Raw genomic sequence first — 17467 nt, 5'->3', positions numbered from 1 at the left:
TGTCTGAACTGGAGACCCTACTGGGTGAAGTTTCGGATTGGGGTCGGCAAAATCTTGTTGACTTCAATCCCAAAAAGACACAAGTATGCGCCATTACCGCTAAAAAACAACCCTTTGTCGTGGATCTTCGTTTCGAGGGCACTCCCCTGGTTGCCTCAGCCAGTATCAGTATTCTCGGCGTTGACATATCGAATGACGTTCAGTTTCGCGGTCATTTGGAAGACAAGGCCAAGCTGGCCTCCAAAAAACTGGGTGTGCTCAGCAGAGCGAAACAGTATTTCCAACCGGGCCACCGCCTCCAGCTGTATAAGGCGCAAGTTCGGCCCCACATGGAGTACTGTTCGCATCTCTGGGCGGGAGCACCCCAGTACCAGCTTCTTCCATTTGACCGCATACAACGGAGAGCGATTCGAATCGTCAACGACCGAGCTCTTACTGATCGGCTCGACACTCTGGCGCTGCGGAGGGACGTTAGTTCCCTCTGCATTTTCTACCGCATATACCACGGGGAGTGCTCTGAAGAATTGTTTGGAACGATTCCTGCCGCCGAGTTCCGTCATCGGACGACACGACAGACCGCCAGGTTCCATCCACACCACCTGGATGGCTGGCATTCCACAACGGTGCGATTCTCGCGCAACTTCTTGCCTCGCACAGCCGCGTTGTGGAACGGTCTGTCCTCGGCGGTATTTCCAAACCAATACGACTTAGGGTCCTTCAAGAAGCGAGCCTATCACCACCTCAAAGGCCGGCAACGCATCTGCGGTTCCTCTGGTATTGTTGATGTCCATGGGCGTCGTTGAACACTTCGGTGTTCCCGCTGCTCGTTTGCCCCCTTCTGTTATAAAAAAAAAAAAAAAAAAAACTCACAACTAACATAACCTTATGGGTTGCTTCGATGATCTATGTATAATTAATGGTCAAAATATCAATCTTAATATTTAAACTATTGCGAGTTTTATATAAACGAATAAATAAATAATGATGCTAAAATTTAAAAATAGATGTGAAAGTTTCATGTTACAAATGTATATTATTTTTAATCAAGATTGCAGCGGTTCCATGGTGTAATGGTTAGCACTCTGGACTCTGAATCCAGCGATCCGAGTTCAAATCTCGGTGGAACCTGTCTTTTTGCTACCTGATTTTTATAAAATTATAAAAACTAATGAACTGCTAATCAGAAAATACTTTTTGGGTCCTATAATAATATGTAATCCCTATAAATTAAAAAAATTAAACTCAGGCCTCCTCATTTTTCTGTAAAGGAAATTGCCACCAAAAACCTAACTAGGTTCCACCGAGATTTGAACTCGGATCGCTGGATTCAAAGTCCAGAGTGCTAACCATTACACCATGGAACCGTATAGTTGAAAAAGTTAATACAAAATAACCTAAATTCGCTCGTTAATCTATTCAAATCGATTGTAAAGAGATCTAAATTTTGTTAACGTATTGCGATATCTTGTGCTTTGAACCGACCATTTGCTTTGGTATTTTCGTGGGGAGGCCGCATCGCATAGTCAGTGCCGCGCCTTAATGAATTAACTGATTAGTGTAATTAAAAAAACCGTCAACTCTTTCGCTACCTCGCCGCCCTGGGATTTGCGGTCGCGTGTCTTTCTACTCCAAATCTACGATGAAGGTTTGGTGTCACCAATTGTTAAACTGAGTTTAAATAATGTTTTTATAACTTTTTTAATATAAATGATATCTATAATTTTCTATATCAATTTAAGTTAAGCTCCTGCATCCATAAAATCAAATTACAATCACGTTTATTCGATGCCAAATTAATAATTTAATTAAAAAGTAAAAGTATATGTTTTCAATTTCTCACAAAAGTATCAAAAACACTTTATAGAAATGATTTGAATAAAAGAATAAATCAACAAGCACAAAATTTTAGTTAAAAGATATTTTTATATTAGAAACGAAAAACAGTGTGAATGATCGACAACCCTTCCGATTACGATGGCTATCGGTGGTGGCGGCCGCACGCGCACCGAAAGGGCATTACCTGTGAATTATTATTTCTGATTAATAAATTGTACGTCCCAAAAGGCGGGAGGGAAATACGGGCGCGCTCGTCAATTACGGAATTTGATGCTTTTTCATTAAAAACTACGGGACCCTGGAGGCCAGGCGAGGCTTTCTATGTCACCTGACGTGCGGCGTGTTAGGGTTATCTAATACAGGTTGTGTCATTCGATTTATTACTAAGGACGTCTTGTGTCATTACGTCAACCTATATTTGGGTCGTAAAATAACAAGTAGGACATCCATCCGACATTTTTAAAACAACATTTCAGTTGGACGTAACTTGTATATTTGCGTCAAGCGCCTGCGTATCGTCATCCTCAATTATGTCAAAATTAGTATGAGATTTTTGTTGTACTTCTCGACCGATAGAGGCGCTGCAGAATGATGACGATAAAAAAAAGAAAGTATTGGAATGGTGCCTTTGGCTTTCACTTATATGTTGTTTATATTTGAGTATCGTTAATATACAGTGCATTAATTATGTTGAACGGTTAATTGCGCTTTAGCCTGTCATAGAAATAGGTTATAATTATCTCACATCGTTAGTGGATTATAAATGAAGGATTACTTATTAATTAACGTCGTTAGCAAACCTTGCACAAAAACATTATAACTTGACATTATTGTAAACGGCGTAATTACATTTTTTATCATTATTTAAAATAACGATCCTACTTATTTAAAATAGCATCGCTTCGAAATTTTTTTTTATTTGTACGTATCAGCTTTCTTAGTTCTCAATAATTATAATCATAATAGTTCATCAATTTTTTAATTACATTATGTGTCTACAAGGATTGTAGACAAAGTTTTGAGCATTATTGTAAACAAATTGACATTTAATTACACCGCCATCTAGTGGTGATCACTTGCTATACTTGGATGTCGAACTCAATTTTAAGATACGTAATTCCATTTTTGTTTTAACTAAATATTATTATAAATTCATACTAAAAAAAACTTATAATATAAAAATACATAAAATCAAAATACTGTAAAAATTACATTAAAAAACCAACAAAAAAACTTTTACAGGTTCCACCGAGATTTGAACTCGGATCGCTGGATTCAAAGTCCAGAGTGCTAACCATTACACCATGGAACCTTATACTGATATGTTGAAATTTTCTATCTGTTTATTTAGAGTATAATTTCATTATAATAAATTGAAATTGACAAATATATTCCACGAAATAAAAGTCAACTATTATGTTCCTATGTCAAAATGGCTATAAATAATTAAATACCCTATAATATTTATAACATAAAAACGCTAAATTAGTTTTTCACAAGTTAATGACCTTTCCTCTAAACGTCAAACAAGTTTTGAACCGTTCCAATGAACTCTACGGAAACTTTATTGACCAAATTATAATGACCCTGCATCGCTCCTAATGTCATGAGATTTGGAGGTCAATGTATTCGCCTTATTTATAAACAAGGCCTCATAACAGATGGTTCCTTTATACAAGTAGTTAAGAATGTATCGTTTGAATTAAAGAACCTTATATTTATATTACATATCTAATACATTGGATATAAAAAAGCAAATATTTGTTGTTCTTGGGCATTGGGTAAGGCCAATGTCCAGCAGTGGACAGACAAACTCTGATGATGACGATGAAGATGTAACAAATGAAAGAAATACATATTAATTTTTACTTGGAAGTAACTCATTTTAATTATAGTATTTTTGATAGTAACCAGGAACAGAAACCTGATAATTTTACTCTACGACCAAAGCATGGTTTAGCCAATAGCGCTTTCACCAAATGATGTAATCCATAAAGATGTTCAAATTTATTACAGTACTAAAGTAACAGAAAAACTTTTTATAAATGTTAACATCCACCTACTCAAAAACTAAGTCTAATCATACTAATATAAATGCGAATGTTTAGATGGATGATTTCTCTGAAAGTATCTCCGGAAAGACAACAAATTTCGCTGGAATTTGGCATACTTGTAGAACATAGTCTGGAAGAACACATAGGCTAGTTTTTTTTTTAATTCCGCGCGGACGTAGTCACTTGTGACAGCTGTTTTTTATTTGGGTTGCATACTCTTGAAAAAACATTCTCTCAATTCAGTTGGATAAAAGTACAATAACCCACACCCACACAATACCCGGTAGTATAAGAAGTCAAGGTACTTCCCCGGTCCATCTAATACAAATTATGTAATAATATAAGACGCTAATTGGTTCTACTGTTAGAAGCTATTCTATGTTTGTCAATCATCATCATCATCATCATCAGCCTATATTAGTCCACTGCTGGACATAGGCCTCTCCCATGGCACGCCACCGAGCACGATCCTCGGCCACTCTCATCCAGCTCTTGCCAGCTGCCCTGCGAAGATCATCGCTCCACCGAGTCTGAGGACGTCCTACACTACGTTTGCCGACCCGTGGTCTCCACTCAAGAACTCGTCTACTCCAACGGTTATCGGTTCTTCGGGTTATATGGCCGGCCCATTGCCACTTCAGCGTGCTAATGCGGTGGGCTATGTCGGTCACTTTGGTTCTCTGTCGGATCACTTCGTTACGAATTTTATCTTTCAGAGAAACTCCGAGCATAGCCCTTTCCATAGCACGTTGAGCGACTTTAAATTTATGGACCAGCCCTACCGTGAGTGTCCATGTTTCGGCACCGTATGTCATGACGGGTAGGACGCACTGGTCGAAGACTTTAGTCTTTAGACTCTGTGGAATTGGCGAAGTGAAGACTTGACGCAGTTTCCCATACGCTGCCCATCCCAACTGTATTCTTCTGTTGGCCTCACTCTCGAAGTTGTTTTTACCCAATTGCATAGTTTGCCCGAGGTAAACGTACTCCTTAACTACTTCGAGAGTGCTGCCTTGAACTGCAATTGGCTCCGGACTTACATGTTCATTGAACATAACCTTGGTTTTATCCAGGTTCATCCGAAGACCAACGCGTTGAGAAGAATCAGCTAGGCCGTTCAGCATATGTTGCAAATCTTGCAGCGTTTCCGCCATGATGACGATATCGTCTGCAAATCGCAAGTGTGAGAGGTACTCTCCTTTTATGTTAATGCCGCGCCTCCTCCAGTCTAGCGTCTTGAACACATCCTCCAATGCATTTGTGAACAATTTGGGGGATATAACGTCCCCTTGTCTCACACCTCGATGCAAGGGGATAGGTTCAGATCGCCGGTTCTGGACTTGGACGGCCATTGTAGCGGCGTTGTAAAGATTTCTCAGCACTTGGATGTATCGCCAATCGACTTGGCATCGCTGCAAAGATTCCAGAACAGACCAGATCTCGATGGAGTCAAAGGCTTTTTCATAGTCCACAAACGCTATGCACAGAGGCCGATTATACTCTTCGGTCTTCTGTATAATCTGCCGCACTGTATGGATGTGGTCTATGGTGCCGTATCCCGATCGAAACCCGGCCTGTTCGGGGGGCTGGAATTCGTCGAGCCTTCGCGCAAGACGGTTCGTGATGACTCTCGAAAACAGCTTATAGACGTGGCTTAAGAGTGAAATGGGTCGGTAGTTCTTTAAAAGAGTTTTATCACCCTTTTTAAATAACAACACGACAATACTCCTACTCCACGCCTCTGGAGTTCTCCCATCAAAAAGAACAGTATTAAAAATATTCTGGAGCTCCTTCAGTATAGGTTTACCACCAGATTTCAAAAGCTCAGTCGTAATACCGTCTTCTCCAGGGGCTTTTCCATTTTTAAGCTGTTTGAGAGCCATCTCGATTTCGTCCAGGCTGACTTCTGGCAAGTCTTCCGTAAAGTGGCGTGTTAGTGTAGCTCTGGACTCCTCATTTTCGAGATCAGGTTGTGGTGCATGCATAGCGTATAGTTGGCTATAGAAGTTTTCAATTTCCGAGAGAATTTCAGGCCTGGAAGAAACGACTACTCCATCCTTTGTGGTCAGCTTCGTCAGACAACTTCTCCCAAGAGATTGAACAAACACTTTTGATCCCCGATTTTGCTCGATCGCTCGTTCTATTGAACGAGTGTTGGAGCGTCGAAGATCGTATCGTATAAGTTTGCCAATTCTCTTATTTAGAGCATGTCGTTCTGATGAAGTAACTGGTGGGTGTTCACGTCGTTCTGCCATGAGTCTGAGTGTTTCTTCCGAAAACCTCGACTTCCTGCCTTTACACTGCAATTCGCAAAACCTCACACCTTCCTCCCTGAGGACTCCGACTACATTCTCAAGGGCCCGGTCAATGTCAACGCTATTTGTGGTTTCCACAGCAGCGAATCGGTTCTCCAGATTAGACTGGAACTCTTCAGATCCCACTATAGTTTGGAGCAGAGTTGGTCGGAGCCTAGATTTCATTAAACGGACACGTTCAAGCTTAAAATCGATATTTAGAGAGCCTCGCAGGAGTCGATGATCGCTTCCGGTATTAAACCTATTGATCACCGAGACGTCTCTGAATATGCGCTTCTTGTCCGTTATGATGAAATCTATCTCGTTTTTAGTCGTACTGTCACCGCTCCGCCATGTCCACTTCCTTTGGAGCTGTTTCTTGAAAAAGGAATTCATCAAGAATAGCCCCTCCTTTTCGAGGAAGTTGACAAGCATTTGCCCCCTATGATTTCTGCTGCCATAGCCATGGGGTCCTACTACCGATTCGCTGCAACTCTGTACTCCCACTTTGGCGTTGAAAACCCCCATAACAACGTTGAAGTGGGCCTTGGTAGTGAAGTGTAAGGCCTTCGATATGTCATCGAACATATCTTCCACTTCATCGTCCGGGTGCGTCGATGTCGGAGCGTACACTTGTACAACCTTGAGGTTATATCTCTCGGTTAACTTAATTATGAGGTAAGCCACCCTGTTCGACACACTGGACACTTCTACAACGTTGTCACAGAGAGATTTATTCACCAGGAACCCTACGCCACCCTGGGACAGCCGGTCTCCCTCTCGATAGTACAAAAGACTATCGAGAGGGAGACTATGTTTGTCAATATCACGTTTTAATACATACTGTGGCGGGTTTGTGATGAAAATTACTGTTCTATTATGTATTGGAATTTATGTTATATTCTCCACAATTACTTGAGATTTAAATGAGTGATTTTACAAATAATATCTTTGAAACTGACCGGCCTTCCCGCCATTGAATTGCAAGATTGTAGTTCCATTACTATTACTACTATTTCTGCCATAGAGGGCGCCACAGACACAAAGGGTTGCCGTGCTAAAATATTTCTTTTTCAAACAGAAATATATATTTAACTATTTTTTATAACAGTAAGCAATGGGATTGCAGAACACAAAAAGGCATTTGGCCTAAAAGTGTTTTATTATTAGGGAGCGATGGCTTTATTATTATTAATTACCTCATAGAGTACCAATTAAACTTATTATACAAACATATTCAAACTCACATTTCTATAAAACTTTATTGTCTCTAGGTTTGTAAGTTTTTATGTTTGGCAGATTCATATGATAAATTTGTAATATTTCTAATTATATTCTGCTGCAATTAACGCTAACTACAAAAAGATAATAAAAATGTTTATTTTAATGTCGACAAAAAGTTAAATAATCCCCGCAGGTGATTCCCACGTAATTGCGACCACGAGGCGATTGTCAGCTGATTTTAATCTAACAACGTTCAAAGATCGTGTTTACGTAAATGTTTTCTTCCGCCTTTTGCTTTTTTATAACAATCATTTATAATGATTAAAAAAAACATAAGACAAGACTTATTTCTCATACTTTTATCTCATAAAATTTTTGTTTTTTGTCTAGTTCCCATAATGATGCTTTATGATTGATGTTTGGAGAATCTAAGTATTGAATTTAAAAGTTGTTTGTTTATATGGTAAGAAATAATATATTTCGACATATTTAATATCAAGTATTAAGCCTCTTGAGTAAGTATGTAACCTTTTTGCAGTTCCTCTAATGTGTTTCTCCATATGCGTCGAACTTCTTTAATTAAAGATCTCACTGCACGTCTGCCAGCTATAAACAAATCCGCAATTTCTAATAAAAAGTTGAAGATACTATAATTGTTACTTACGGTGTTTCGAATATATAGAATCATTCAGACAATGGGAAAAAATCCCATTGAATCAATTAATCAGGTGGGATTTACTCACTATTTACTACTTTTGTGCGTCCCGGAGGCCTAATTTAGTCCTATTTCCCTCCCACCATTTTCTTATAAGGAAAGGATGGGAAGTGGAAGTGGACTTTCCAGATGAGAGGATGCATAGAAAGAGAATATATTTTCTTTCATCCTCTTCTCTGTCGTTTAAAGGTAGGCAACGCCTATGCAATTGCGTATATCTATGGGCAACGGTCACTTCGCTATATCAGCGATTTCAGGTGGCCGCTCGCTCGTTTGCCACCTTATAATATAAAAAAGCTCAATTGGGAACACCCCTTAATGGTCAAATTAATTTATGAAATAAAATTAAATTGTAATAAATGACCGTGATGACGAAAGTCAAATGAAATCAACATGAATCCTGCTTGCATCAATCCGGATGGTGCAAAGATTATGTTATTTGGGAAGGCCAAGCTACTATAACTGCTTAGTCATTATGCGTAATATTATGCAAGATAGATAACGGGTTCTTTACATAATAAATAAATTATCACGATCTGATACGTGATATTGATTGTGACATAACACAATTATTGCCCGACCGATAGACGAACAATGTTTTTTACGGGAAAGGTCAATAGCAAGATTAGAAACGGATATACTTATTTTGAAGAGGTAGGTCGTAACTTTTTTGTTAATATAAATTGCTAAATAGATTTACTTGGTTAAACGTTGGCTTCTGATATTCATCATGCCTGTCTTTCTTTGACAATATGTTTTAACAAGCGATTTTGGTCTTAGAAACCCACGTTAAAAATAGCTGTAAAATTTAAATACATTATATTTACGACTTTACAGGAGCAATAATAAAACAATAACAATAAAGGGTCGTTTCATTTTTTGAAATAAGAATATTAAGGAGACATAATACCTTTGGAACTTTTAATTGAATTCTATCGTAACAATGGAACAACATTTGCTAAATACATCGATCTCTACCATATTTTTTTATTGACTTTTTAAACCTTTTTCATCTTACTTCATACTAAAATTATAAATGCGAATGTTTGGATGGATGGATGGATGTTTGTTTGAAGGTATCTCGAGAACTGTATGGATCTTGCTGAATTTAGCATAGATGTAGAACATAGTAAGAACAGACAGGCTAAGTTCATTAAGTTTTTTTAGACACCTAGTAGAGAAATAAGTCATGGAATAGTAAGTTAGTAGGTAGTCCACACATGCTGTTCTCCGTCTTGTTGTAATAATATGAATGTTGCATAAAAAATCATTCCGTAATGTTTGTCTATTGCGAATTACATATTCTTTAATAATTAGAGACGTTAAATTTCTCTATTACCAAGTGTAGCATTCGTTGTGCTATATTTGGCTCGTTCACGTACCGACACGTGTTGCCGGCTCAAAGGTCTGACATCGACTGACTCCCCTCTCTCCGGCATGTACTTATGGCGTGTACGCTCGAGACAAACAACACTACGTTTATGCATACACTACACCAAGTCTAAGAAAATAGAGGCAAATAAAAGAGAATTTATTACAAGAACTTATCTATGTTTGTTATCTAACTGTTTTGTTTTCTAACAAAATAACCTCGTGCTTTTATCTATACTTGAAAACACAGTCTGTGTTTTGTAAAGTGACAATTTAACAAACATAGGACATAAATTCTTAGGAATTTCCTTAAAAAATATTTACTTACTATGTAATTTGTTAAACGTGATTTTCTGAAACCAATATCTCTGTATAAAAGATAGACTATATAGGCATTAATAATTAGAATCCTTGGACGCGAATGCGTGCTTTCGTTACAAAGTCCAGTGTCCGAATGAATAGTGACGTGAACGTGTGACGTGAGTGACACAAACGTCGACATTTTAGTAAGGCTAGTATTGAACACTGCCACATTTGCGGAATTTCTTCCTAACAGTTGGCGTCCACTAAGAAGGGATTTTACGAAATTCATCCCATAAAGATTCAAAATAGGGGTCCAAAGTTTGTATAGAGCAACGTTAACTCTTGGGCGGAGTTTGAAGAAATTTGAGAAATTAAATACATACACAATATAACATCATATCTTTATACGTCAACAATGATAAGCTATTTTAAAGTATCCTCAGGTAAAGTCATATATGACTAAGACATTATGTTTGCATAATGACTATTTAGGTGATATGGAATTTAAACGACATAATTTGTCAGATGTTTCTACAATAACATACTAATTAGTCATACAGGTACAGTACACTTTGACATTGGCCTACATTTGTTAGGAAGAAAATCCGACACTGTGGCGGTGTACTGACACACCACTAGCCTTACTAAAATGTCGACATCTATGTCCCCTCACTATTCATTCTGACACTTGAATTTGGTAATTTAAGCGCGCCATTCGCGCCAAAGGATTGTAATTAATAAATACCGGTGTCAACAAATCAAATACCACCAAACCAATAATCTATCTAATACCATTTTTAAATGTCCAAAACTAGTAGTTGAATAATATAAATATACCCTATGTCATCCGGGAATAGTGTAACTTCCAAACAAAGAAGGAATTTTCCTAATCGGTTCATTAGTTTCGAAGCCTATTGAATGTAAAAATATCTTACTGATATTATAAATATGAATGTGTAGATGGATGGATATTTGTTAGAAGGTATCATTAGAACCGCTAAACAGATCTCACTGAAATGTGACATAGATGTAGAGCACAGTTTTTAAGAACACACTAAGTTCTTTTATAAATCCTGCTGTCGGGGCCTGTGGGCGATAGCTAGAATTAGTTTATTTGTATAATAAGCTTCTAAATTAACCTAAAGACAGCAATATAACTAGATAAACCTGGTCAATGGTCAAAATAATTTAAATAAACTTAAAATTTATCTCAGCATTAGTTATTGAGTTCGCCCGATAACCCTAACGTAAGCAATAATTCGACTTAATCTGATAAAATTGATTAGTTAACATGAGTTGAATATACTACATGTAATCTTTTATATACTACCTTTAATATACATAAGGTTAAATCGACGATGATCCGGTTGATATATAAGAATTCTAATAATATAGGATATCCTACATCAGAGGTCGCAGGGGAAGTCCGAGCGAGAGGTCGCTGCTTACGTAACAAAAAAATGACTTCACCTTGACTTAATTAAAAACTTATAGCCGAATAGGAACTTTCAACGCCCCCAATTTTATACGTTGAATTTAATTTAAACGTAAAACCTGTTTTATAAGCTGTTGCCCGCGACTCTGTCCGCTCGGAATTTTACACTTTGATACTTTAATTTAAATTCATTTAAAATAATATAAATTTGAAATAACAACCATAATTTTACTTTACAATTTAGTAGTAAATTTATAAAATGAATGAATCTAATTTTGTTATATAATCTATGGTTTAAACTTACATTATCTTTTTAATAACACAAACGAATTAAAAAAAAAACAGAAGCCAATAGAGCAAACAAAAATTAATTTATTTATTCTCATGAATTTCATTCAACAATGCATTACGATTAGAAATAATTTTAATAGCCTGTGCTTCTGTTTTATAAAACTTCTTAAAAACAAAAAAAATAAAAGTAAAATAACCGCTTTATTATACGTAATTGTATCCAAGAAAAAACTACGTTTATTAATATCTCACGTACGTTATCAATGTACGTCACATCTTATTGACGTCATTATCAAGAAATCAATGTAAATGTTTCGAAGATCTGTTAATTCATTGATACAATATAATAGGACATTGAACTTATTTACATTGTTTTGATATTCGAAGTACATATAGGTAATCTAAATTGTGTCTACGCATCACTTGCATATAACTTCATTAATATTATTCGGAAACCCTATTGGCCGGCGCGCGATGACGTTGTTCATTTGACACCACTACGGTGCGCCACTACTGTTTTTTATTCACTTAACCAATGTTGTTAGCACTTAACGTTGTTAAAAGAAATTGTTAAAATTAATTATTACACGCAAGTAAGCAATAAGAAGTGTCATTTTAAATCCATACAAATTGCAAACGCTTTTCCTAATCGCCGTAATTTTAGTTTTTTTAATTACAATCTATTATAATTTTTTTTTTTAGTTAAAACCATTAAAAAGGAGATGGGCTAATAAAAAGAAGCGAAAAGAGTTAATATAAAAAATTAAATGTGATAAAAAAATTCATAATCTAGTTTAGATCCATTCATTCAATACATGATATGAATTGATAAAGTGAATTTGTTAATACGCAAGTAAACAATGTATTTTATAAGTAATTCTTTGAATACTAATGTTGTGCATTGGTTAGCAAGCAAGAAAAAAAAATGCGCCATCATACTGCTGAGTTCTTCGAAATCAATATAAAATAATCCAAATTTACTTCTAACACAATGAGCTACTCAATTGTAGTCAATCTATTCAAATCAAATGTGGGATGAAATCAAGTAAATTAAACGAGGAAATCATTTACATTTCTTTTATTAGAAGTACACAAAAACTCCCTTAGCAAGGGTTAAGCCGCTGACCTCCTTCGCATTTGAAGCGGCGACCGATAGCAAGCACTGAAAGTTCTCCGTTCCCTTCAAGGGAACAGTTCCGTACAAATTTTGAAGCACTTTATCACTTGAGTAAATCTTCATCGCATAACGAAGGTGAAGATCGAATCGATGACGTCATCCAGGTCCTTGCTAAATGGCGACAGCTGGGCCTCGTAGAACTGTTGCGGCTTTTCCTTCCCGTCTACCAAGGTATGGCAGTTAGGACCTACCAATTGCACTTTATCGCCTCGCCATCGTTTACCTATCGTTACAACTCCGTTTCCACCCACTAGATTGATGACACCGTAATTATCGTTCACTTCCACGCGGCAATCGTTGCCGATCACTTCGATATCTCCTCGATTCGTTGTGACCCGAACGATGCAGTTGTTGCCGATGACTTTGAGACGGGTTGCATTCGTCTCCATCGTCACTTTCTTCTTGTTACCGAGAACTGAGTACTTCTTCATTTTTTATTTGAGTTAAAAGATTGTTTAGAATTAGTACACTTGTAGCTTGAGCTAGCGTTGGCTTGTGAATGATTTGAATTAGGAACGCGCTCGGCTTATATTGTGCACGCCGCTTGCGCCGCGCGGTAATCTCCCCCGCGCGATGCGTCACTCATTGATGAAAACCGTAGAATATTGACCGTGATTTCTTCAGGTCGTTCATACGAAAAACGGTATTAAATTGTTATTCCCCAAATTTTTGCAACGGAGTATTTACTTAGTAGAATCTAAAAGAGGACAAAGATTTTTTTTTATCGTCTGATTAACCTGTACTTTAAACTTATTAAAAACGGCTACAGTTACGTCTAGAAATGTTATATTGAAATTATATTACATCCATATAGCCTCTAAAATATTGACCTCCTGTAAGTAAGGAATCTTACTACTCTTACTTCTTGCCAATATTATATATGGAATTATTTGGATGGATGGATGAATGAATTTTGTTTAAAGGTATCTCCGGAACGGCTTAAGGGATCTTGCTGATATGGCATAGATATAGAACATAGTCTGGAAGAACACATAGGCTATATAAGTGTTTTTTTAATTACGCGCGGACGGATTCGCGGGCGACAGCTAGTTCCAAATAAACTTAATCAATTAGCAACCGTTATTATATCAATTACGTCTTTACCAATTAGCAACTGTTGTTGTGCCAAATTACGTTGTTCGTCATATCTTACTCGTTTGACGAAAACATGAATAGATAAACAATGCGTGCGTATGTTCACAAAAATTATCATTTTTAATTGTCATTAATTATTTTGGGGCATTACCGTAGAGATTGAGGTTATAATTATGACATAATTAATTAATAAAAGTGAACCGTGAATAATAATTTGTCATCAAAACATGGCATGTATTTAAGAAACTAGAATCAAAACTCATTTTGTGTAGTAAAAATAAGTAACTTAATGAATTAACAGTTTAATAATACACAGAAATAATTTTATTTCAAAAGAAAATAAGTCTTTGTTTTTGAACATTTTAGCATTATAAATATATTTTATCTTGTCTCTTGTATTTATTTCAAGAAATACAATATTGAGGAAAGTACGCGAGTAAATGACGATTATTCACAGCAGAATCGAGTAGAGAATTGGTATTACAAGGAATAAGTAGACTTGATAATGCGCAGTACATTCCCGTTTATATGTTACTTGCGTAAAAAAAACATTAAGGAGAAAAAAAAGTAAAAACAAATGAAAATCATATCGAAAAAGCTAAGCTTTAATCAATTATGTATATGAATTCAAAAAGAACTATTATAATGACCAGGGTCGAAACTACTGAAGGTATAGACAAATTGAGAACCTCCTCCTTTTTATAGTCGATTAAAAAAGATGCATTTTTTATTACCTATACACAAATTTGTTGTTACTAGTTTGAACATTGCCACCTTAGTTTCATATACATATTAAATATCGCACGCGACTCCGTCCGCGTGCGATATATAGAAAAACTTATTTAGTGTAGCCCACCCATCCATCCATCCACATAACATCCAACTAAACATTCGCATTTATAATATTAGTAAGTTAAATAAAAAGAAATTCTTCGAGGCATAAATTCGAAAAAAAATGAATAAACAGTATCCTATGTCCGTCTCCTTTAAGCTACCTCCTCACCAATTGTCAGCCATATCGGTAAAGCCGTTCTTGAGTTATAAATAGTGTAACTAACACGACTATCTTTTATATATATATAGATTATTTACTATTTAATAATATTCATACATAGTTCAGAATAATCCCTAAGTCACACCTCCATAAATTGCATCTAGTTCTCCTTGTTATATTCACATTAATAACAGCTTCCTTCCTGTTTCCTGTCTTGTCTATTACTTCCTAGTAAAAGCAGCGTAATACATTACCAAAGATTCCTTATCATAAAGACGTAAATCTATATCAATATTGATGTAATAGTCACCTAAAATTACTAAGAATCTGGGAAGATAATATATTATAATTTTATTTTTGTGTATGTTACTATCGTTAGGAAGAAAATCCGGATATGAGCCAGTGTATTGACTCAACACTAGCCTGACTTAAATGTCGACGTTTGTGTCCCCTCACATTCATTATGACACTAGACTTTGTAAAGAAAGCACGTCATTAGCGCCAAAGGATGGTAGTTAATAATGTCTAAAACTATATATTTTGAACTAAATCCTGAAATTGAATTCGGAAATTTATGTCTCAGAAATTACATAAGATAGGTTTTAATTTTTGGCAATTAATAAAAAGTACTACCTGAATCACTATTACTTATTATTGTAAAACTAATTACTGGCTAGCCAACTTTCAGAATATCTGCTTGGCCCTTAAAGGGAAAAACTACGAAATAACTAAACCTTTATCTTAAATATTTTGTAGAAAATCCCCAATCTTTCATCATTGTTTGCAGTAAGTTGATAAGGTGATTATTGATAAGCATTGTATGACATTTTGTCAACATAACTGTGAAATTGAATCACAGAAATACAAGTACAAAAACATATTCTCAACTCATTCATTATCTTGGAAAATATTGAGAAGACGATATGCTTTTGTATAGCTGTTTCGGCAGTGAGAATGCACGGTCGACCCTATGTGACTCACCTGTGCGTCTCTTACCAAATTGATGTAATCGCATTCACTTCGAGAAATGTGTGACTCATGACCACACACTAGGCAGGTCGGCACTCGGTCAAAGATTATAAAATTCAAAGAATTGTCACGTACGAGTGCCCGAAAACTGATTGTAAACACGTGTCGTATTTGTCATGATAGTTAAATAATGCGTAATGAATAATTTTGTATAATCGACTGTTTTAAACCAATAGTCGACTATGTATTTTTGTTCATTGAAACATGAAAGTATTTTCTGACACAGCTATTTGAGTTTGATATTACAATGAGGTAGCGTTTTATTTGCTTAATTATTTTTATTAAAGCTTTACTAATTACTACTAATTTGAAAAGAACTCTTTTGTTAGAAAAGTCGACTTTAAAAAAATCCCTCTGTTCGTGTGCTTTATAGAGTTTCTGGATCTAGGCTTTTGTGTGGCTTTGAATGATTAATACTAATTCTATTCCTAAAAACGAAAGTCATTACTAGAAGTAAAATAAACAATGACTAGTTATCTGTCTAGTCGCTTGGTTTATTCTTAGTCTGTGTCCCTTGCGAATTCAATGATCGCCTCCGGCGCGCCTTCGTTGAAGAAAAACTGTATGACTCATGCGCAAGACCACAGAGGGACGTAAGGGCGGACTGGAACGTTAGGAAATAATGCACTATAAAAAAAATATACTTACTCCGCTGGCGCAGCGACTCAAAGTGGCTCTTGCCTCCGACACAAGAGAAAAGAATAGACATTTAAAAAATGTAAAAAAAAATTGCCGACAAATGTATTAAAGTTTTCGTTTTTTACATTATTTCCTAAACTTTTAATTTCAAGTTAATTGAATTTGAAAGCCACTAATTTAAAAAACGAATTTGAGAATTCACTTTTTAAAATATTGTAACATTTATTAACCTTTCGGGAATTATTGTTTTTACTATTTAATAATCTTAAACTGAGTTCGTCCCTGTTTCATTCTTGTGTCGCGGACGCGTCGCCGTCGGGAAGAAATGCTACATATAAACATGTTTACTAATAGTGTTCCCGTTTCAAAGAAAGACTTCTTTTTATAACAAACGAGTTTTTTCGCGGAGACAGAAATATATAGATTCGAAGAAGTTTTATTCCTGTATTTGATAACTACGTGAATTTAAAATCTTGGAAACGTAAATGATAATTTATTTTGCTTTGAAAAGTTTTCTGAATTACGTTACTTACAAAATAGCATATGTAATGCAGAACAGACAGTTTAAAATCCATACTAATAAAATAGAAAGAGAAAATAATAAGAAAAGTATTTGATTCGTTTATAAAAATAAACCCATTTACCACGAATAAATAAAATTCCCCTGATTTTCTTTATTACACTTATCATAAAGGTTAAAACAAGCAAATAAAATCTATAATATAAAGTGCATAAAATGTAAAAGTGACCTTTAAATAAAAGTTATAAAAATTTATTACACACAAAGCTAAATAAGTTTATCAGTTATTGTTTATAAAACAGATTATGATACTGTAAACTAATAATTTCACCCGACGTCGCTCTTTATTTAAAAAACTTTGTAAACATAAAAGAACAGTATTTGGCATGAAATTTTATACTTTTCTTTGACTATACTAACAGGAATAGTTGTATTTGGTTATGATTTTTTTTATTATTTATTCAAAAACAATCAAACAAACAGTTGTTAG

At 35.6% G+C, this 17467-nt stretch overlaps 1 protein-coding gene and 3 non-coding genes across 4 annotated transcripts; 1 reads left to right on the top strand and 3 right to left on the bottom strand.

Annotated features, from left to right (window-relative positions):
* Positions 1–1056: 1056 nt before the first annotated feature.
* On the top strand, positions 1057–1128 carry TRNAQ-CUG (transfer RNA glutamine (anticodon CUG)). The gene has a single exon. It is a non-coding gene; the product is annotated as a tRNA-Gln (tRNA).
* Positions 1129–1292: 164 nt separating this feature from the next.
* TRNAQ-UUG (transfer RNA glutamine (anticodon UUG)) lies at positions 1293–1364 on the bottom strand. The gene has a single exon. It is a non-coding gene; the product is annotated as a tRNA-Gln (tRNA).
* Positions 1365–3076: 1712 nt separating this feature from the next.
* Positions 3077–3148, bottom strand: TRNAQ-UUG (transfer RNA glutamine (anticodon UUG)). Its single transcript has one exon. It is a non-coding gene; the product is annotated as a tRNA-Gln (tRNA).
* Positions 3149–12586: 9438 nt separating this feature from the next.
* On the bottom strand, positions 12587–13187 carry LOC106127544 (poor Imd response upon knock-in). Its single transcript, XM_013325642.1, has one exon. It carries the CDS (start codon positions 13129–13131, stop codon positions 12760–12762), a length of 372 nt encoding a protein of 123 aa, XP_013181096.1. The 5' UTR covers positions 13132–13187; the 3' UTR covers positions 12587–12759.
* Positions 13188–17467: the final 4280 nt, after the last annotated feature.

This window comes from Papilio xuthus, unplaced genomic scaffold, assembly GCF_000836235.2.
Source record: "Papilio xuthus unplaced genomic scaffold, Pxut_1.1 DF824655.1, whole genome shotgun sequence".
NCBI lineage: Eukaryota > Metazoa > Arthropoda > Insecta > Lepidoptera > Papilionidae > Papilio > Papilio xuthus.
Note: the sequence above shows the minus strand (reverse complement) of the source record. Positions and strands in the feature narration are given on the sequence as shown.

Bases quoted from the DNA above. Each gene is read 5' to 3' on its own strand.
- LOC106127544 (XM_013325642.1), bottom strand. From the start codon at position 13,131: ATGAAGAAGTACTCAGTTCTCGGTAACAAGAAGAAAGTGACGATGGAG.